The sequence below is a fragment of the Pygoscelis adeliae genome, unplaced genomic scaffold (assembly GCF_000699105.1).
Source record: "Pygoscelis adeliae isolate BGI_AS28 unplaced genomic scaffold, ASM69910v1 Scaffold485, whole genome shotgun sequence".
Lineage (NCBI taxonomy): Eukaryota > Metazoa > Chordata > Aves > Sphenisciformes > Spheniscidae > Pygoscelis > Pygoscelis adeliae.
In genome coordinates this window covers 536,107-557,920 of record NW_008824803.1, presented here as the reverse complement: position 1 = coordinate 557,920, position 21,814 = coordinate 536,107, and the positions used below count along the sequence as shown (strand labels likewise).

Sequence of the window (21,814 nt, the reverse complement as noted above, 5' to 3'; positions counted from 1 at the left end):
TGGGTTGGCTGGTGATTTCTGAAGGGTTTCCTGCCCTTAGTTTTGCACCCTCACCCACTGAAGGACAGGGGTAGATAAAGGGCAAAATATGATATATTTAGAAAAAAGAAGCATGCAGCCTTTTCAAAGACAAACCCCTCCACAAACAGGAAAATGATCTAATTCTACCGTGTAGAGAAGCGATGGAGGTATGTATAAAGAAAGAACAAGCTCATTTTCCTTTTTCTACTTTTCTACTTTTATGTATCATATAATCTGTCATGAGATAATCCAAGCACTTTTATTAAAATAAAAAGCATAAGTTAGACACCCAATTATAATCTCCCTGAGAAGGGAACCCAGACCAACCTATTCCCCACACTGGACTAGAAGATATATTCATTAGACACAAGAAATGGGAGACTTTGTCCCAAAGCATCAAGCCTGGAGCAAGTTCGGCTCACTCTCTCTCTGCTCTCTGCTAGAGATCTGCCGCCTGCCTGCGTGCCTGCAGCAACATTCTTGCCTACACAGCTCTTGAGCCGTGTACTTTCCAGTGTGCCTTCTGCCCATGTGAAAACCTAGTAAGTGCCAGGCCAGGCTTCAGTCTGGTCAATTAGGGCATGCTGAGTTCCAAGACCTGGTAGCTGTAGGCAGGCAAGATGGGGGAGTGATGGCAACACATATCCACACTTAAGAGATGCCAGAAGATATTTCTGCTTGGACAAAGCTGGGTGGGGATAACGATAACGGAGGATGGAGTCTGGATGCAGAAGGCCAGTCGTAAGCCAACACCACAGGGCAGGTTAGTCAGGTCAATGCATTTGTGGCTTTTCTGTCATTTATTAGAATTTCCTCTGCAGCAGGGAGGAGGGATGGTACCAGCCCTGCCCCTTGCTCTCTGCCCAAACCTGCTCTCTCCAATTCATTTGACTTTACCTCTGAAAGGTGCTGCGCCCTTGCGGTCTCTCCCACAGCAGTGGGAAGGCAGCAGGTTCCAGCTGGCTGTCTTTGGGAGAGCCAGGGAATCCAGTAGAGGTGGGCTGTACAGGAGACTTGAACAAACTGGGAAACAGACTTAGGGCAGGATCTGGCAGATCCAGTCACTCTCAGGTGAATTGTGACCATCTCTCTCTTGCCTCCTACCCTGATTTGCTTTGTGGGCTGTAGATGCTGCTCCCTCCCTTCCGCAAAGACAGACTGGAAGAGGTGTACAGCTGTGACGACCTGAAGGCAGAGCAAAATGAGATGGGCCTTTACACAGCAATGTGCAAAGCAGGTGGGTAAGGCTGGTGGTGGGAAGGGTGGGTGATGGCAGTGGTTACCTGCAGCAAGAGGGAGATTGAGATCAATCATCGGCCAAAGTTATTCTTTGCAAAGGCCCAGGAGGGTCAGTGACATTGTTTATGAGCCTGTAGCACTTTGGTTTTGATTGGAAAAGACAGTGCAATTACAGCACCTATTTCATGAGATCAGCTTCCATTGAATTTATATAGCAGGCATCAACGAAATCACAGCTTGTTGCTCTGCCGGCTTAGGTAGGACATCCACTCTTTGAGGGGAGGGTTCCCCATAGCTACCAGCTTTTTCAGAAAGGCACTGGGCCGTAGCCCAGGAACATCAGGGTGGACCTCGGAGTATTTCTGCAGTTTAGCCAGAAAGCGAGGGAGCCCAACAGTGGAAGCATAGAACATGGGACCACCCCTATGCTTTGGCCACCCATAGCCATTGATATAAATTACATCCAGGTGTTCTGGGCCAGATGCTATTCCCTCAGCCAGGATGTCAAACCCTTCATTGATGAGGGAAAACAAACACCGCTCCAGGATTTCCTCCTGATCTATAAAGCGGGTCTTGATGTGATGGGTGTCTCTGTACTGGGCCAGGAAGTTGTGAAGCCATGGATCTGGCTTGGCTGTCCTGCCCCCAGCCTTCTCATACTGATACCAGCCTTTTCCAGTTTTCTGGCCGAACCTGCCATTCTCACACAAAAGATCTGGCAGTGGGCTGTAGCGATGGCCATGCCGCTGGCGGGCAGGTGTTCCTGGAGGTATTAAGGCGCCGGTGAGGCCCTGGCCCTTTCGAGACCTCCAGCCCACATCCAGCCCAGCAAGGTCAGACATTCGGAAAGGTCCTATCTTAAACCCAAAATCTTCAAGAACCTGATCTACGGCTTCTGGTCTGCTTCCTTCCTCTAAAAGAAAAACTGCCTGTTGAACTAAAGCGGGTCTTGATGTGATGGGTGTCTCTGTACTGGGCCAGGAAGTTGTGAAGCCATGGATCTGGCTTGGCTGTCCTGCCCCCAGCCTTCTCATACTGATACCAGCCTTTTCCAGTTTTCTGGCCGAACCTGCCATTCTCACACAAAAGATCTGGCAGTGGGCTGTAGCGATGGCCATGCCGCTGGCGGGCAGGTGTTCCTGGAGGTATTAAGGCGCCGGTGAGGCCCTGGCCCTTTCGAGACCTCCAGCCCACATCCAGCCCAGCAAGGTCAGACATTCGGAAAGGTCCTATCTTAAACCCAAAATCTTCAAGAACCTGATCTACGGCTTCTGGTCTGCTTCCTTCCTCTAAAAGAAAAACTGCCTGTTGAACGTATGGAAACATCATTCGGTTCCCAACAAACCCAAAACAATTCCCTACCACCACTCCAACTTTTTTCAGTGCTTTGGCTAGCTGCATGGCAGTGGCAATGGTAGTGGGGGATGTGTGATGGCCATAGATTATTTCTAATAGCCTCATCACATGAGCAGGGGAGAAGAAGTGCGTGCCAATGACCTGCTGTGGGTGGCTCGTGGCAGAAGCTATTTCATCAATGTTCAGGGCTGATGTGTTTGTACACAGAAAGGCCCCTGGCTTGCAGATTCTTGATAGCTTATGGAATATTTCCTTCTTTAGTGCCATGTTCTCAAACACAGCCTCAATAACTAGATCTACATCCTGCAACACATCAAAGTCCACAGTGAACTGGAGACGTGCAGGGTTATGGAAATCCAGGGTTTGGGCACCCTGCTCCATTTTCATAGCCTCACGTTCCAAAAGGAGCATCACAGCTTTTCTTCCTGTGTTCAGATACTCCAGATTCTGCTCGAGGGCTACCACAGGTATGTTGGCCTTAACCAGAGAAGTCACAATGCCTCGGCCCATTGTTCCTAGCCCTAGGGATAAAAGTGAGACAGAATCAGAGACAATGGATAGAAAATGTTACAATTAATCACTTGACAGTAGCAATTCCTTTGTATCTCCAGGATAAAATGCGGAAGCCTATGCAAAATGAGTGGTGCACAGATAGAAAAAAAGAATTGAAGACTGGGAAAAAGGAAGGTGAATTCTCCCTTTCAGTGAGCCTAAATGTTTGAAAAGCAGTAGCATAATGGCAAGTTAATGTCCTCTCAAGCTTACAAAATATCAGTGGGATTCATGCCAGTGTGTGCAGACCATGTGATTCATGTCTTCTCCCTGCAAAGTTTTATACCTATGGAAACCACCATCACTTAAGAGTTAGAACCTGGGGATCAAAGGCAGGAGATCTGAGTTTCAGCTTCAACCCTGTTAACAACTTCTAGCAGGCAGTTTCATAAGCAAGCTTCACCCTGAGGGTATCAGTACCTCTCTGTTCCTGTGAGATGGTCCTTTATGGACACTCATAGAAGAATATTAGTGTAAGCAAACACACCGCACCCAGAGATTTTAACACCAGCAAAGCTCAGAGAATTGGTTTCTCCCTCCTTCCAAGCTTCCTCTTTGTCCCCTTCCTCTTCTCCATCTGCATTTCACCGCATAATCTTTGAAGCAAACAAAATTCAGCTGATCTTGGACACTGATCTTCTCTAAACTTTGTCTCTAATGTCTTGTATGTCTCTTGCCACCAGTTCAAATAGGATGCAACTAACATAGTGTTCTTAATCCAGATTGCAACATCTTCTATCTCCTTTTTAATCACTCTGGAACATCAGTAGCCTTTTGCTTGCTGTTCGCACTTTATATCAGGCATCTCTGCCCACTGGGAACTCTCCAAGTCCTCCAACACAGGCCATTCCTAACTTCTGAAGATTCTCAAAGACACAGTCTTCCTTGTCCAACCACGCAGTTAAAGCGCTTGCCCAGAATTCCTGTAACTGAGCATCCATTCAAGCTGTTTTTTTCTCCAAGATTCATAAATGCGCTACTACCAGCTCATAGCCCCAGGAATACCACTGTAGAGATTACCAGCTTGATCCCTTCCCTCCTTCTGAGCCCTTCCACCAGCTCTGCCCTCTATTACATTAAATGAAGCTGCACGCTTACACTTTCCTGTGATACACAACTCACACTATTTATCCTGCTCTCCCATGATGGAGGCTTTTCAGACTAAGTTAATACAAACTAGTAAGAGAAGGCCAGCACAATTGTACCAGCTTTAAAAGTGCGAAGCATCTGAATGGGAGGATTATTAATATCCTAAATAAAGCAACAACCAGACAAAGTACAGGTCTGTTATAATTCTGTAAAAATGATTTTTTTAATCCCAGGTTTACAAATGAAAGTCAGCTAAACAAATAAACAGAAACAAAGGGATTAAAAAATTTGTCTAAAGCAGCTTTGTAAAGAAGTGCTGAAATTATCTCACCAGTTAAACAAGTTCCGACAATCAAGGTCAAACAAGGTAGTATGTTCTTCCTGCAAGCTACACACCCATGATTTAGTTCTGTCCACCCTCAGCTTGTGTACACACAAGACATTTAAAACATTCCCTGCTTAGCCACAAGAAGATAGTTTTTACAGACATCACTATCTGGCAGCCTGCTTATAAACCATTACACTCCCAAGCAAATGCTGAAGTTCTTTTCTAGGAAATTAGATTTGCTACTTCATAATCAAGTACTACTAAAAACTAATTTGAAAATAAAACTAGAATAACATGAATCAGTTCTTAGTATTTCAGTGTCCATGGTTTGCTGACTGAAAAAACCCCAAACACAAATAGCTCCTGCCACTGTACTCAGTACTCAGAGGCTTGGATGTGGCAGCAGGGACAGGCAGAGACAGTTTTTTCCCTGTCTTTGGTGAGCTACACGGACTGCTTTCTTCTCGGACAGTGCGGGAGGGTAACTCACCACCTCCTGCATACCCACCAAGCCCGGCCCCATCTTTAAGGCTCTCTTTAGACATCAAGGGTTTGCAGTTCCATATCTGGGTTCTTCATGGCTCCCTCTTGAAGTCTTTTCTTCCTTTCCAGGGTGGAGACCTGGGATTTCTCTCTAGAATTTCCAAGCTCTACTAAAGAAATAACGCACACATCCTGGGCCTTATCAACTTCTGTTCCTCTCAGCTTCAGTCTCATGACTGAAATCTTAGCAGTCCTCTCGCAACATGAACACGCTGCTTCTCCCTAAATCAAAACCTCTTCTATGAGCAGAGGTTCTGCAGCCTTCTTTTCAAGGGAAGATCTACAGTGGTGTTAGCTAATTCCCCTGTTTGCTTTCGTCCACATGTAGTATGAGTACTTCCATCTAGGTTTTAGCCATCCCGTGATAGACAGGCATACATGCTTGTAGTACTTCACTTTCTAGACCACGGGAATAGCCTTATAGATAAGATATGAGCTTGCCAAGCTTGCTTCTGACCTAGAAAAGCTGTCTCTCAACTTACTACATCATAACTCTTCAGTGGCCTGTATGAAATGATGTTTAATGAAGCTGGCAGAGAGAGTAATGAAAGCCCCAAGGGTTTTGTTACATTAGAGCTTGCACAGCATGACTCCCCTGGAAATATTTTCTAAAATTGGGCTATAAAACTAAGGAGGGATTTGGCTATCTGGCAGGGAAAGAAGCATTTTTGAGGACTCCCCTTTTCAATTTTATAAAGCTGAGTGATACTGGGGAAGAATATATTACAGCAGAAAACAATGGCAGGGAATCATTGGGCCTTACATGTGTAGAAGGCTGTAGTAGAAAGAGAAAGGGAAATGTTGCATGCTCAGCTCAGATCACACAGACCAAAACACGGTGAGGAACTACTCCAAAATTTCTACTGTATGTTCCATTTTCTTCCTCAATAGTGCTCTCACTTCCCCCAAACCATGAAAAAATCCTATATTCTTATCTTCCACACAGGGGACAGTTTTCAGAGCTGTGTTACCATCTTTCATGCCCAAGGCACATCTTTCAAAAGAAGACTGAAATCTGCTTCAGGAAAAAGAACAGTGTCTAGCCATCTTGCTTCTGGTCTTTTGTTGTGAAATGTAGCTTTGACGTATAAAAAAACTACACTTGAGCCCATGTAATTTCAGGCCAAATATGGATATGACAAAGCCATTTGCTGGGCAAGCTGAGTGACTAATGACTGTTAATTATTGATCTGTCACATGAGGTACTTAGAATATGAAAAATCATGCAAAATTAATTGAAGGACTTTAAAAACAAATTTCAAAATAAATGAACTCGAAATATGTACAAAGCAACTCATGTACAGTCACACACACTAGAGAAATACAGATCAGTGGAAAATATTCTGAACTATAATGAATTTTTGGACTTTGAAATGCTGGGCAATGGAAATAATACTTTATAGATTGGTAAAAGTATGCAAGGACTGTTCCAGTTTTCCTGTTAAAACAACAATGAGCAATTGGCGGTGGCGGACTGCTGCAGACTGGAGCTGCTTCTTTCTCTGTTTCAGGGCATTAATTTCAAGCAGAAATAATGTGATACTCAAGGCAAGCAAGGAGCTGTGGGAAGACTGCAGAAGGAACAGAGAAGAACTCTTTTTCTGGGTGACGAGGAACCAGAGAACGTGGAAAGAGATGGGAGCCAAGAGTTCAGAACAAGCAGAAGCAAATGAAATAGGTGACATTGCATGTGGCTGAAGACAGTCAAGGACAGCTAGGCCAAGAGCAGGAGGGATTCCACATAGCTGGTGTTACCCACTTATCAGTCTTTCCATGAGCAAACTGCAAAGGCAGCTGATGGGAAGCCAGCACTGCACAGGAACAGTTGCCCGTTCATCAGCAATGCTATCTATCATCAAGCATGCCCACAAAAATGATAGAACATCCTTGATGTTGAATCTACATTAAGACATGGTCAGCAAGCGATGTGCCAGCTCCCTCCAACAAGTTCTTGCTAATACTGGACAGACAGGGGAGTCACAAAGAAAGGCTCCCCTAGCATTCATGGCACTGTTCCCATAACCTAAAGGTCCTCTGTGCCTACAGAAAAGGTACTGAAGGAGGAGGAAGTCAATGTGATCTTCTCAGTTGCTTCCCATGGTGCAGCAATAAAAGCCAGAAGCAGCAGCATAATGTGACATGGTTTTAGTGTGTGAAACAGCACAGCACTGTCTATTGGAAAATGGAGTCTGCATGATTTCTGACCATCCAAAATGCATGCAACATCTTGCTCTGACTGCCCTCCTCTCTGCAGTGAAAATAGAGAGACCCTGGATCACCTAGATAGACTCAATACTTAAATGGATGAGCAGCACTATTTTAAAAGGTGTCAGTCCCTCAAAAATCATCCCTAAGATTTTGATTTCTGGTGCTGCAAGAATGTACTTAAGATCAAGAATGTGAAATTATGAGATACTGTACAGCATGGTACTGGCTGGAGAATGACTTTTTGTTACAGCAGCCTGAAAGAAAAAATACAATTGTGTTGGCATGTTCTATGTCTGTATCTAACAGACTTGCAATTTCACTGATATCAAAAGGCAAAATAGGAGGAAAACCTTCCAGAGGAAGGAGAAAAAGCCCAGTGGGGTGGCAGAAAGAAGTGGTGGAAAGCAGTGACACTTAATATGATGTGGGACTCAGAGTTAAAAGGAGATGATCAATAACCTCCAAAATAGAAGATGTCGCTAATCAAATGAAGTCTAACATACTTTGTTTAACTAGCATAAACAAAGCAAGCTATAATTGTGGGCTATGGGGGCTGTATTGATAGAAGCAGTGATTCAGAAAAGGCATTAGGAGTCTTGGCAAGTGTCAAAGCCCTGAGGACACTGATAAGCTTTAATAACTCTGACCAGCTACACCTGGAGCCTCCACCCCCACGCACTTCCCATGGGCCTCAGAGCCCCATTTAAGCTCAGACCTGGGCCTTCAGTCCCTTCTTAAGCTATGTTGGAGGAGTTCTGGTGTCTTACTGTGGCTGTGCCAGGCTATGGACACTGTTGATCCAGACCTCAGCCTGCAGGCTGGCTTCCCAACTTTACCTTGGACCTGCATCATCATGTGAACTTTGCTTGATCATCTGTACTTGTAGTAGACCCTGGCCATGATCTTTGCGTCTGCCCTGCTTGCCTTGCTCAGGTACCGTAAATAATTGATACAGCAGTGGGTTGTGCTGCCATCCAGACGGAGAAATGGGTTGATAGGAACTTCATGAAGTTCAGCAAGGGGAAGTGCAAAGTCCTGCATCTGGGGAGGAATAGTCCTATGCAACAGTATATGCTGGGGGCTGACTGGCTGGAAAGCAGCTCTGCAGAAAAGGATCCGGGGGTCCCGGTGGACACCAAGTTGACTATGAGCAGCAATATGACATTGTGGCTAAGGCAGCTAATGGTATACTGGGCTGCATTAGAAGGAGTCTCGCTGGCAGGTTGAGGGAGGTTATCCTTCCCCTCTACTTAGCACTGGTGAGACCATACCTGGAGTACTGTGTCCAGTTCTGGGCTCCCCAGTACAAGAGTGGTATGGAGCTATTGGCGTGCGTTCAGTGAAGGGCCACTAAGATGATTAAGGGACTGGAGCGTGTCTCATGAGAAAAGGCTGAGAGAGCTGTGACTCCAGCCTAGAGAAGGCTCAGGGGGATCTCATGAATGTATATAAATACCTGAGGGGCAGGTGTAAAGATGAGCCAGACTTTTTTCAGTGGCCCCCGGTGACAGGACCAGAGGCTATGGGCACAAACTGAAACATGGAAGGTTCCATCTGAACAGAAGAAAACACTTTTTTTTTACTGTGGGGTGCCTGAGCACTGGCACAGGTTGCCCAGAGAGGTTGTAGTCTTTATCCTTGGAGATATTCAAAAGCTGTCTGGACACGGTCCTGGGCAACTGGCTCTAGGTGGCCCTGTTTGAGCAGGGGGTTGGACAAGATGACATTCAGAGGTCCCTTCCAGCCTCAAAGATTTGGTGGTTCTGTCCCTGTGGGAGGTGTTATTGCCATTGGCTCCCCATCCCTGGGGCACAGCTACTCCCTGCCAGTAGACAATTAACAGGATGTGTTGAACATGGCTAATATGAAAGTTGGCTGTTACCTTGAGCATACTAAGTAGGAACAAGGCAGAAACATCTTGGTACCTGGTCTTAGCATAGCTGCTCCCGGAATACTGCTCCCACTCTGGCTATGCGTGCTTTATGAAGTGTTGAAAAATTAGGGGAAGTTCAGAGTCATGAAAATGACCAGAGTGTGACAGATTGTGCTCTGCAGCAAAAGTATCAAAGCACTTAGCTTATTTATTATTGTGCAAAAAGCATGAGTTAACTTGAGCATTGTCTGTAATCAGCTACAAAAACACTGAAACTTGGGGTTAGAGGTTGGGGCAATTTCAGACCAGAATTCAGAAACCTGTCTGGAGATGAGATGCAAATACTTAATCCAATGGATGGGAGATGTAGCCCAGCCAGTTCAGTTTGGAAATAAGTTACAGATTATGTTTCTACTAGAAACTTTCAAATAGAGATTGCATTTCTCCTTGGAATTCCCCCTAGCTCAGTTAAAGCACCAAAATAAGCAGACCAGATGTAAACAGCCCTTCTGGCTAAACTGTCATTGTAATTGGGACTTTGCAAATGTATTATTCTGGCATGATTTATCAGTAAGTAGCAAAGAATGCCGATTCTAGTCACCTGATCATTTCTACAAAACTTCAACACAAGCCCTTCCTGCCAAAGCACATGTTGCAGGACTGACCTGTCTGGGATTGCATGTGTCCAAAGTACTGTGCTCTTCAAGCCACATGATAAACTTGGCAATAATTCATGTCTCTTTACCTGAATGCTGTAAGAGCCATGGATCCTCCTCACAAGGTTTGTGGACCAATGTTTAAAAACCATTTTCATTAAAAATATGGCATGGTAGCTAATGAAGAGAAGGGAACTTCCAGAAGAAGTGTTTCTATGGCCTGAAATGAGCTTTCAGAGAGCTCATACTGCAGAGCACAAGAGGCCTGAGAAGTACTCAGGAAAGAGCAGCATTGATCTGGTGAGCTTTCTCTGAAACAGAATGGATGTTTTCCAAGTGCTCCATTACTTGTCTAACCATTTTTTGAGTGCTACTATCAACAGGCAGAGCTGAAAGATACTTTTTTAAATCTCAGCAGTGCATCAAAGGTTTTATTTAAATTGCTCTTATAAAAAATTAATGAAGGCATTATCTTGCTGGGCTATAAAATGGCAGGAGTGGATCCCAGTGAGATGAAATCTTCTTAAAATACAACTGTCAAAACATTTTTGTATTAATATATCCCTGAGTGACTCTGTGCACATGCACTTGCAGTACAGAACTAGACCGGGAGGAGGAGAATTTCATGCAAACGTGCTTCTAACACGGAACAAAGCCAGGACTCAACATAGCAGTATTTAAAAGGGAACAGACTGCTTATGGTCCACAGATGAAGCTGTCTCTGAAGTGAGAAGAAGTTATTCTTCCAAAGAAAGAGGTGGCACCAGGTAACAATCTAGTGGGATGTGACTTGCCATCTGAATTTCTGAGCTTACCAATGCAGTGACAACTTCCCTCCTTGCATGTCACCTATAGGTGTGAATTATCTTTGCCTGTGATGGGTACCAGTGACTTTGGTGAGTGACTGCTAGGGAATCCCACTTCAGCCTTCTGTCTTGAGTAAAGCCCAATTATACTCATCCCACTCCCCTTCAGCTGTGCTGTTAGCTGCGCAGTCAGCAACCACAACAGCTTTTTCATTCCCTTACCTATCACAGCTGCTTTGCAGATGGGCTGAGGGGAAGCACTTTTCCATGAAGCTCCACTGGGTGTTGTCCACTTCTGCACTGCTCTCTCTGCGAAGAAAGCATACTGCAGTGCTTGGGCCTGGCCTGAAGTCAGCAGGATGTTAAACAGCTCTCGCTCCTTCCGGACTCCATCTGCAAAGGGCTGCTCTGTGGCAGCTTTGACTGCCTGGAAGCACAGCTCTGGAGCCAGGCACCCGTGGGCCTGTTTCTTCACCTTCACAAGAGCCTCACTGAGAAATGCTTCCATGTTGGGCAATTTTGGAACTGGCTTCAGGCTGAGCCTGTGGGGTCCCAATGGCTGGCCTGGGGGTAGAAGAATGGAGTTACAGAACAAAGCATCCACATCTGGAAGACTACAGATTTTCACCCCTTTCTACATAGACTGGGAATGCAGCCTACCTCTTTTCCTCCTAAGCTCACTGCATTAGGGCTTGCATGGCACAGTGATCTAGGTCTAGAACTAAAGTGTCTGATGCTTCTCTTTAGCTTTCTGTTTGTTCTGACAATTACAATTTTTCAAGTCCCTTCTCAGACTTCAAAAAAGCAAGATTTCAATTTCAAAGAAGTAATTCTCTCCTTCCTTTTCTCAGCTACACAGAGTGCCTTGACTTCTCCAATTCTCTTACTCCACAGTCCCAGCTGCCACGTTCATATGGCTCTTTTTATAAGCTTCAGTACTAAAGTTTTCCTCCATTATTGTTTAGTACTCAGTGCCCAATTGACTTTGCTAGCCGGATGCATTCCAGCCAGGGTCCTGACCCAGGCGTTTATAAGACAGACTGGGAAATATACCCTGACTTCAATCCTTCCCTGGCAGCAGGAGTCCCTCTATTCACTTTGGCACTAACCAAGGGGACAGCTCATGCAGCATGAGTTGAGGAGCAAATGAATGACAAGGGAGAGTTCATGCTTCTGTGTCAGCAAGGGGTGAATCAAGCAGCCATACAAATACATGAGGCTCATTACAGACAGAGGTTTCTGCGGTGATACCTAGAAAGGATTTTAATTGAGAGAAGTTAGTTACATTTCAGATGCCAAAATCCTCTTCATCCTCTTCAGAAGTACAAACCTTGGTGCCTGCTAAGTGATCTCTGATCTGTCCATACTCAGGCTGTTCCTATGCTCTTAATGGCAGCTTGCCTCAGTAAAGACCGTGGAGGAACAAGATCAGAAATTCGGGATGTATCCCCTTAATATTCCAACATTTTCACAAAGATCCTTCTGTCATCATAGCCACATCCAGATCGCTAACTGTATAGCAATGTTACTGCACTGACTGCTGCCTGAAGCACCCAGGACTGCCACCAAAGCAGGATGGTGGGTGGGCTCCCTCTAATGGAGAACCTTATGGTGAGAAGCTCTCTGGTATACAGTATCACTGCCCTAGTTTCTCTTATATGAGCTCTGCCACAGGAGCGCACTTCCTTCAAAGGTGGCATATTGCATCCAGCTCCCCTTTTTCTTCTTGTTGTCTGAGTTAGGAAAGTGCCAGTGCATCAGCAGAAGACTCAGGAGCAGGAAGTCATACACAGGATGCTGAAGGGCAGGAATAATGGCAGCACTGCAATCACGGTTGCCCAAAGAACGTGTCCTGGCTCTAACTCTTCCTCCAAGACCAAGCAATGTTTAAAAGAAACAGAAATATGAGTTTCCAGGATGAGTTAAGATACTGATTTCCTGAAATAATGGTCTTCAGAGCTCAGGCTTTTTAATTAAGCCTTTTGGAGAACACAGATGAACACTCACTGTGTAAGTAGCTTCCCTTGTAATCAGAGTTCATAAAAATAATGTTTTCACGTTGACAGTGAATATGGTTTGTATCTGCCAGTATTGCAGGATTTAGTCAGGATAATGTTCCTTTATTTTGGAATCCTTTGTTTCTCCCCTAAATGTATGTTTTTATCCACAGTCCCTTATTTAGGAACTTAAATAGTGGGTTTCATTTCATCACAAGAGGAAACCTCAGGTTTGTCCCAGAAAGCAGACCTGATGGCTGGAAGGCCACTTAAGACTGGGCAGATCAAGGGACTTTGTATGACATCTCTGATGTGGAAAGGACTGGTAAAGAAGGCATACTACTGGGAGCCTTTAAGCTTGGTCTTTAGACAGCAAATAGTACTTGTAAGCACAAATACTGATGGGGGACATGAGAGAGTTCCTCAGAGTAAAAAAAGAAAAGTAACTCTCCTCAGGGTCCTGTAATAAAACTCTCATTTAGCTGCAAGCTAAATACTTTTTGCTAAGTATTTCTACAGCATCTCCATGCAGTGTGTTTGCTTCTGCAATGCTAATAAGAATCAAGGGTGTATTTATGAACAGGAAAAAATGATCTGAATCCAAACCTGGGAAGAAGAGATCAGTGTGGGACACCCGCGGCTTGATTTCTGAAATCAAAGCAGCAGGAACATGATGAACAGTATCGGGCATCAGTGCTGCAGGGAAGAGCATCATCCGTTCGCAGGAGCTAGCACAGATACCTGCTTTGTTTTACTAGGGTTTGTAGTCCAGGTAGCACAAAGGACAGATCAAGTCTATAAAATTTCTATCAGCAAAAGCAACATGTGAGCATGCAGTATCAAATATTGTGTTATTTAAAGAAAAAAAAATAATCTCAGAGTTGTAAACCCTTGGGATATTACATGATTCCACATGAAAGAGGCAGGGCTAGCCTAACAGTCTTCTGGTGCAGTGAACTGCTTGTGAATTTCTGAGAAACAAAGCTGAAACTGGACCCCTGCTCCTCAGGCTTGCAGTTGTCTCAGGCCTGCCAGAGGTAAGTCCAGCTTGTCAGACCTTTCACAAACTCTGGTTGTGTCAAAGGGGCACTTTGCTAGACCTTCTGCCTAAAGAAGGTGGCAGCCAGAATCATGAGCCCTGGAGAGAGGTTAAAATGTCTTTATATTGTACATCTTCCCAGAGATGACGCACTAAAGGCCCTTGCAACTGTAACTGAAAGCCTTTCTACAACAGTCACCATTTAAAGCTTGCAATTACCTAACAGCAGTATCTGTTACTCCTTTGGGTTTTATGAGACTCAGAAGAAACACATGCTTCCTCCACAGTTATTCCTAGTGGCTTACTGTCAGCAACTCATAATCATCTTTCCACGCAGAGTTTAATACCTGTGGGGCCTGAGCTAGTCTAAATTGAACTGATTTTCCCTGGCTCTTCGGTGCAAGCCATTGATGCTTTTGTGCTCTGAGAAGATGATAAAGGTCAATCAGCAGATGTGGTCAGAAAGCAAGGGAAGATTATATATGAAGGGAGAGCTTCAAAGAAGTCTGCTGTGCAGAGGATCAGCAGCCATTTTCTCCTCCAGCCGAGGAAGACTACAGCAGGTCAGCAAGAGGTGGGCAGTATAAGCTGCAAGCTATTGCCTGCCACAAGCAATTACAGCAATTTTTCAATTTTGTGATGCCATCAGGTGGACAAATTATGTAATGCAGCTTTGAATTAGTGCAGTGATTATCAAGCACATTGAATGAAAGAACACTTTCCTTGTCTCCAAGGATTTAGCTCCTATCTATTCCTTCTAAAAAATGCCTTCAAAAGTGAAGATATTTTCTTTTGTCTGAAGAGGCCAGTTTGCCTGAAGAAGGCCAGGAACATATGCTCACTTCCTATCTGCAATATATAATTACTGTTTTTCAATGAAAAATTTAAGTTAGAATCGATAATTGTCTCTGTGTATTCCTACAACCACTTAATCAGGACTGTTTCAAACTCCTTTTGAAGGTTTTCTTCATCCATACATTTTTATGGATTATTCCTAATGAAGATGCCTTCCCAACATACCTACCATAAAGGTAGCTCTCTCAACTGCATATCAAAACAATAATCAAGGACCCTTGCTTCAGTAAGGCCAGTCATTTGAGACTGATCTCTTGCCATGAGATACTGCAGCTCCAGTGCTGAGAAAGCTTTAGAAGAAAATAATTTCTGAATTGATTCTTTGAGACTTATCTTGCAGTACAGCCTTCCCAGGAATAGAAATTCCATCAGTGACAAAACTAGTTATTTAGCCAAACTACTCTGTATGAAGCCAGCAGTTGTTAGCCTCATGTTTAAAAAAAAAAAAAATCTCATCAGAAACAAAATGCTGCATGCCTTACAAAGACAGTGGAGTTCTGTGATGGCATTTTTTTTGTGCAACTCTGTCTCTGTTTTAAGATTATCTGAAAAATGTTCACTGAAAACAGAACTCAGTGTGAACAAAAACCAGACCAGCTATGCAAGACCGTCATCTCTTTTGCAGCCCTGAGTTAGTGCTCGATGTAGAGAAATAAAAGCACTGGTTTGCCTTTGTATGGCAGGAGAATTATATTAACTTTACGCAAAGGCCAAAGCCAGGGATGACTCAGAAGGAACATATGGATGCTGGGTACACCATTCTTTCAAATTATCAGGTAGCCTGGGGCTATATGGTACATCAAAACTTTTCATGGTCTTCTGCAAGGTCTAATGAGAAATTTTCCAAGCGGGAAAGAAATAAAGATTGCTGACTTGCCAGTATTTTCACTGTTAAAGCAGATACTGTAAATGCCAGTAAAGCTGTCAGAAAGGGTCTTTAAAGCGTTTTTTAAAGTCCTGTTGGAGTTGGTATATAGTGTGATGTGAAACACCTTCAATGACATTACTCATTTTTACTGGGGTAACTCAAACCAGCAATAAACAGATAGAAAATCTACCACTAATAATGAGTAAGACTGGGACAGGTTACGTACTGAACATCCAGCTAGGATCCTTGTATGCTTATACAAGTCTCAAAATTTTTCTTGGTAGTGACAATTTCCAATGAAGATGAAGCTACAGAAGAAGAATTTGCCAATAGCAGTAGTGGACATACATTCCAGAAAGCAAGTTACACTGAGGAATAGTGTGCTCAATGATTCATTCCTGAGGTCTAAGGTCAAGCTGACTTTCACAACTGTCAACAACTGCACAATGTCTGTCACAGAAGAAATAAGCATACAAGTATCTAAATTTCACCCAATTTCACATAGTATTTGTTGAAATCCAGAATGCTTGCTGGTTTGTCAGTTCTAGCAATGTATCTACTACTCATTTAATGATATGCTGCTGCTGCCATCAATACTGGTATAGATCTTATGCAGGGCATCATTCAGAAGCCCAGAGGGTACATTGAAGGGAACACTGTTGTTTGGGTTAATTTGCCTAGAAGAGTAGTAATATTTCACTGCTCTCTCAACAGATGGAGAAACAGAGTTCTCATTCAAAACAGACAAAAATCAGTGAACCAAATTATCTTCGTTTTTCTTAGAAGCAATAGTGAATTACATCACCCATCTCTTTCTAAAGAATTATATTTAAATAGTCTTATTACATATAGAGAAAGAGAAGAGAGGACTGCTTATGTCATCAATTCTGCACTAAAAATGAAGCTGAAAAACACTGTAGGATGAATACAGTGAGAAGGAAGGGCACCTCTTACAGAGAACTTAGACAAAGAATACCCTTTTGCACCTATCTGGTAAATCTCAAGTTGTAGGGAAGTATACAAGACACTGATCTTTAAGAATAGCCTATTCATTGAACTATCTTAAAAATATGGTGCACTGCCATCTAGGACAAAGCTTAGGCTGTTTTAACTTCTAGCACAGGAGAAGTGCTCCTTTAGAGAAGAAAGAGCCTTGTTTGTAGCAAAGAGAACTGCAGGAGCAAAGGCAGCATCCCAGCTTGGAAAAGCATTGCTTATAAAGGCCATGTGATCAAAGCAGAAAGGGTTCTTTGCTTCCTTGCACGCATCTCATTGTGACAGAGCTCCAGATGAAATCCTGATGGAAGTCAATGGTCTGTTTCCACAGGTACGAGGAGGTTAGTAGTGGAAAAATATCCTGTTTTCTCTCAAGGTGATGCTCCTCATGCTGCACAAGGAACGTTCCTCTTCCTGTGTTAACTCCAGTGAATTTAATGTTGTTATTTCTAAGGTGGGAGGAAAAAAGTCTCTCCACATCCCTCCTATCTCCACAGGCCACTTTCTTACATTGTCCCTAATCCTTTAGTTGCTGAGTCACTTACAGACTCATGGATTATTAAGTTGGGCTGAGGATGTGCCAGCCCCTTCACTGGAGGGAGCAAGTTATTTTTGATCAGCCATTATTGATGGTGCAACCAGAATACATGCAATACTAGCTGTGATCCAAAACTAAGTAAGGAAGGAGCACATATTCCCCCAAATCAGTGGAGTGCAGCAGCCCAGAGGAGCATGTGAATTTGGATATATAATTAAGAAGCAGGAGGACTCGATATGTATCTGTTCTCTGAATCCTCACTTGAATTTCTGCAGCTCTCCAGCATCTGAATTTTTCACTTCAGACAACAGAAAATAAATTTTGCAATTGTATCTTATATGGATGCCAAAACTCAATGAATGGAGCATATAAATTGGAACAAACTGGTGGGCTTTGTTCTGACTCCCCCCAGCCCTGAAACATCACCAATTATTTATTGTCATTGCTACAATTCTTTCCTCACCAATCACTTTGTTTGCCAAGCGAATTGCTGCCTCAACTGTGTTTTCTTCCACAATTTCATCAACCAAGCCCAGCTTCAGTGCTTCAGTTGCTGGAATGTGTCTTCCTGTGATAAAAAGAGAAATAGGGTGACTACAGTGGGGCATGATGGGCAATTTCATTCTTTTCCATCTGATCAAATGACTTGTGTGTAGCTGGCTTCAAATATGAGACATGCTCATTATCAAGTACACAAAATGCATTACTAACTTCATGCCTCAGAAGCATGTATGTCCCTTTCTTAGCCCATCATTAGTGGAAGCAAGCTGAATTTCAACCCAAGCAGCTAATTAGATAAAATAAATTAATGTTTCTTAGACCAAGCTGGTGGTATGACTCAGTGCCATATTCTTATATACAGAGCAAGGCCAAGGCATGGTACTTTACCTGTAGTGATTATATCTAGAGCAGCTGGTACCCCAATCAGTCTGGGTAGTCGCTGAGTGCCTTCAGCACCTGGAAGTAACCCAATGGTGACCTCTGGTAAACCCATCTGTGCCTAAAATTAAGTCAAATTCAACAACAAATCTGATTAGAAAGAGTGATAGTTACAAACTGAGCAGAATAGAGGAAAGACGAGCAGACCTGACTCACACATTGCTCTTCTAGGAAGCCTCAAAACTTCTACATAGAAACTTCATCCTTGCTTTATGCCACATAAGACATTTAAGACAAAAGCCCACTCAACCATTTCAAGAACTTGTGTACAAATGCACAGGAAAAACATCACCTTTCAGTGGATGTATGTGTGCTAGCACAGCGCTGGAGGAGAGCTGTGAGGCCAACAGCATCCCCCAGATTGACACATATGTAAACTAATGCTTTCAAGCATTTGTTACCAAATGCTGGAGGGCACTCTGTGACTTAACTGTTACCTCCCTACTCTAATTCTTGGAAGTTTAGTAAAGGAAAATTGGTACTGAACTCTTCCCTAATCTTCCTTCAAATGTGTTTCCTTCAAATGGCTCTTGGTGCACTTGACATCTAGTAGGGTTATGGCAGAGAAGCCAGGGGCAGCAGGAAGGGGGGGCTTGTCTTCTCTTAAAAATCTAGATAGATTTTGTTGCCTCATTCTAACAAAAACTAGTTCACACATTTCCCATTGAGCTCTTAAGAGATTTGGAGTCACTTTAAGACCACTACTTATGGTGGTATGCCACCACCCACCTTAGGTGGCATGTAGGATGATGTAGAATATCTCTTTATGCTGTTACAGAAACGCACACTGTCATGGAGAAACAGTGATTCATACTGCGAAAGTGAGAGGATGGCCCTATCAGTGAAGAATCTCTATAAGGAGATCAGGTACTGCTAAAAGGTAGTTCAGCTTTCCTGAATCTTGAAGGAGGGGGTTCAAGAAAAAAAAACAACAACCCAGATCACTCTTTTAAAGACTCTTAAAGCTGTCTTTTGGTCGGAGTATTCCCTGAGGAACCAGAGCTCATGAGGAATCAAACCATAAATGCTCCATGCTAGCTGAGTTTCAATTGCCTATTGAAACTAGGCCACTAGCAGAAAGAAATGCAAAATTCACAGGGCTGAGGGGGGTGGGGAGAAAAAGTCACACTGCATGAACCAGTAAGATACAGCCATCTACATCAGAATATAGATAACGACTACTAAGATCTAGGGCAAATTAACACTCGGTTACTGAAGTTTCTATGCAGCCACCTTATTCTACTAGTTACAAATCAATTTTATATTTAGAAATGACTTGAAATTAGTTATTTAATAAGACTTATGAAAGCATGTCAAGGGTGGTGTTGCAGGTTAAGAATGTCTGAGCACACAGACTTGTATCCTGTAGCTATAAAGCCCCCCACCTCTGAGCAGATGATCCCAGGAAAGGCATACTGTCTCACTGCTCTCCAGGAACAGCCTCCCACGCTGTCCATGGCCATATGTACATGGCTCCTGATGCCTTTGCCAGCCTTTCTAGTTTGCAGCACGTGTTACCTTCACATGTGCAATCCGATAGTGACAGCCAAGTGCCACCTCCAGGCCTCCTCCCAAGGCAATGCCTTCAATGGCAGCCACCACAGGCTTCTCACTCCTTTCTATGAGAGAAATGATGGGGCCCAAGGCAATACCCTGTCTCTTCGGAGAAGAAAATCCTCGAATGTCAGCTCCTGAGTTAGCACAAAGAGATGAGGAATTAGTGGGGAAGGCAGTGATTGGAATGATCCTTCCCTCTGTGCTATTGAACATAGCTGCTCACAGATGATCAAGCCCTTGCAGAGCATGCTGCTGGCAGAAGGAGTGGTCCCCTTTTGGGACAGCCTTCAAGAAACCCTGGCTCCTTGAGGCTATTCAGAGAGCTCAGGAGAAAACAGTACAAAAATACGTAACTGTAGCAATCATGCAGTTACTACAGAAAATTGCAGACATGCTTGGTTAAACAAAAAAAAAAAAGTTGAGTCTGGACTAGTTAAGTGCAAGTTATTACTAACAAGCAGTGTAAAGCTCCACAGAAATTCCATAGCTTCCCAGGTTTCTACAACTTGAGAAGATCTGTTATTCACCACTGCCCGACCCCAGGTATGTTCCATACACTGGACCACTTGATGGTCCAGAGATTTTATACTGATGCCTCCTTACTTTCCATGGCTTGCTTTGCATATCAGGGAGATGAGGAGGTATTCCCCACTTCAGCATGAACATACCAATTTATTTCTGGCCTGGACAGTCCAACTTGTCATGTGCCCCATGTCAGTTGTGGCACAGCAGAATAGAAAAAGCCCATTTTCTTGTGGCCATTTTCAGCCAAATCAGGACTTTTATCAGCAGTGTTACGAGGCAGAGAATCTTCAGACATGGTGGGTGGAGAGTGTTTCCTCTTTTTCTTGGGCTCTTTGATGAAAAATGTCTTACCTGCACTGAATTTCCCATTTTCACCGCAAATCGTAACAGCTTTCACTGAAGGATCTGCATCTGCTCTCTTCAGTCCATCCTCTAATGCCTGGAGAACTGTCAAGCTGAAATAAATTGGAGAGCGAGTAACAGTCAACTACATTACCTTTCCAAGAGGTCTGTGTTATAAAGGCCAAGTGTCCCAGTGAAAAGGAGCAGTACAGCCAAGCATGTCTCTCCTCTAGCCTGTCTTCTGCCACAGCCTTTCCACGTGAATCCTTTCATTAGTCTCCTTCTCACTTCAAGGGCAAGTGCCAAAATCCAACAAGCTTATGACTGCTGACCTGCCATTCGCTTGCTGGAGAGTCTTCTTGTGGCTATGACATTACTGTTTCCAAAGCATAGGGAAATGTTCTTTTGAAAATGCCTTTATGAATTAAACATTTGGATTTTTAGGAAAACAGTTTAGCATAATTTAAAAGTAATTAATGCTAAACCACTGACAATCTAAGAACTTTTCAAAAAGGGAAATGAGCTCCAGGGATATAAAAAGCTATTTTTCAAACACCTGACACAGAGTTGGTGCTGTGCTGACAATTATGCTTTCACTTTGTGGAGATTTGTATTTAGGTCCAGACTTAAAACTTGTGTGGCGTCCTGTCAAGGTGAATTTGGGCCTAAAAACCTAAGTAGAATTTCTTTTTTTTGTCTTATCTGAACATATTTCCACAGATACAAGCAGTAAATGTGGCCAGCAAAGAATTAACGAGGAACTTCAAAACGGAACAGTAAAAGTATAAACAGTATTTTTACAAATCAGATATTTAAAAAAATCTGGCCTGACTGTATGCTCGCTTGGCATTTGAAGCTTAGAAGCTAATTGTGTGTGTGTGTGTGTATGGATGGACGTGGAGAGTACCGTCTGTTTTAGAAGACAGTGACAATAAAGAAGGAGGTAGGTAAAAATAGAAGCATTAACACCTAACACTTTATTAATAGAAGTATTAACACAAATTGTGTGTATACATAATTTAGATACAAAAATATATTTGTATACACACACTTGTAAGTATGTAAGTGTATATATAGTTTGTGAAAGAGACTTTTCTGTGTGCATGTGTGTATACGTACTACATACGTAGATATGCCTCTGATTCAGAAAATGTGAGCCACAAGTGGTTGGAGGCCGGAGGAATACTCAAGGAAGTATCATACATGCTCGCCCAGTCCTTTATAAATACACCTTCTGTTCCTAGACCTTCTCCAAACTGTAAGCTCAGTTTCACACGTAAGCTTGGTGGCTGATGAAAAGAGAGCAGAGCTCTCTTGATGCCCAGTGGAGTGGAGCAGCGTGAATTAAAAGGAACTGATAGAAAGGCCTGATGCATACTCAGTTTGTGCATGTTTTTCAATATATTTGAGGGCATTTCACTTAAAAAGGAAGTTTGTCATAAAGTAGATGAAAAATGTATCACTGTACTTGTGTAATGCTTCTAGGT

The 21,814-nt window shown here is 43.3% G+C and overlaps 1 protein-coding gene across 1 annotated transcript; it reads right to left on the bottom strand.

The window, feature by feature from the left end:
- Positions 1–223: 223 nt before the first annotated feature.
- On the bottom strand, positions 224–20,438 carry EHHADH (enoyl-CoA, hydratase/3-hydroxyacyl CoA dehydrogenase). Its single transcript, XM_009324005.1, has 7 exons — positions 20,337–20,438; positions 19,422–19,594; positions 17,853–17,964; positions 17,428–17,532; positions 10,894–11,235; positions 2,221–3,137; positions 224–2,189 (listed from the first exon to the last, which is right to left on the bottom strand). Exons 3-7 carry the CDS (start codon positions 17,956–17,958, stop codon positions 1,491–1,493), a joined length of 2,169 nt encoding a protein of 722 aa, XP_009322280.1. The 5' UTR covers positions 17,959–17,964; positions 19,422–19,594; positions 20,337–20,438; the 3' UTR covers positions 224–1,490.
- Between the last annotated feature and the right edge of the window lie 1,376 nt (positions 20,439–21,814).

Excerpts from the sequence above, each read along its gene's own strand:
- EHHADH (XM_009324005.1), bottom strand. The coding sequence starts at position 17,958 with ATGGGTTTACCAGAGGTCACCATTGGGTTACTTCCAGGTGCTGAAGGC. Across the intron at positions 3,138-10,893 it reads CTGCAAAGCAGCTGTGATAG|GGCTAGGAACAATGGGCCGA; the intron begins GTAAGGGAATGA and ends TTTTATCCCTAG. Across the intron at positions 2,190-2,220 it reads TGGCCCAGTACAGAGACACC|GCAGTTTTTCTTTTAGAGGA; the intron begins CATCACATCAAG and ends TTAGTTCAACAG.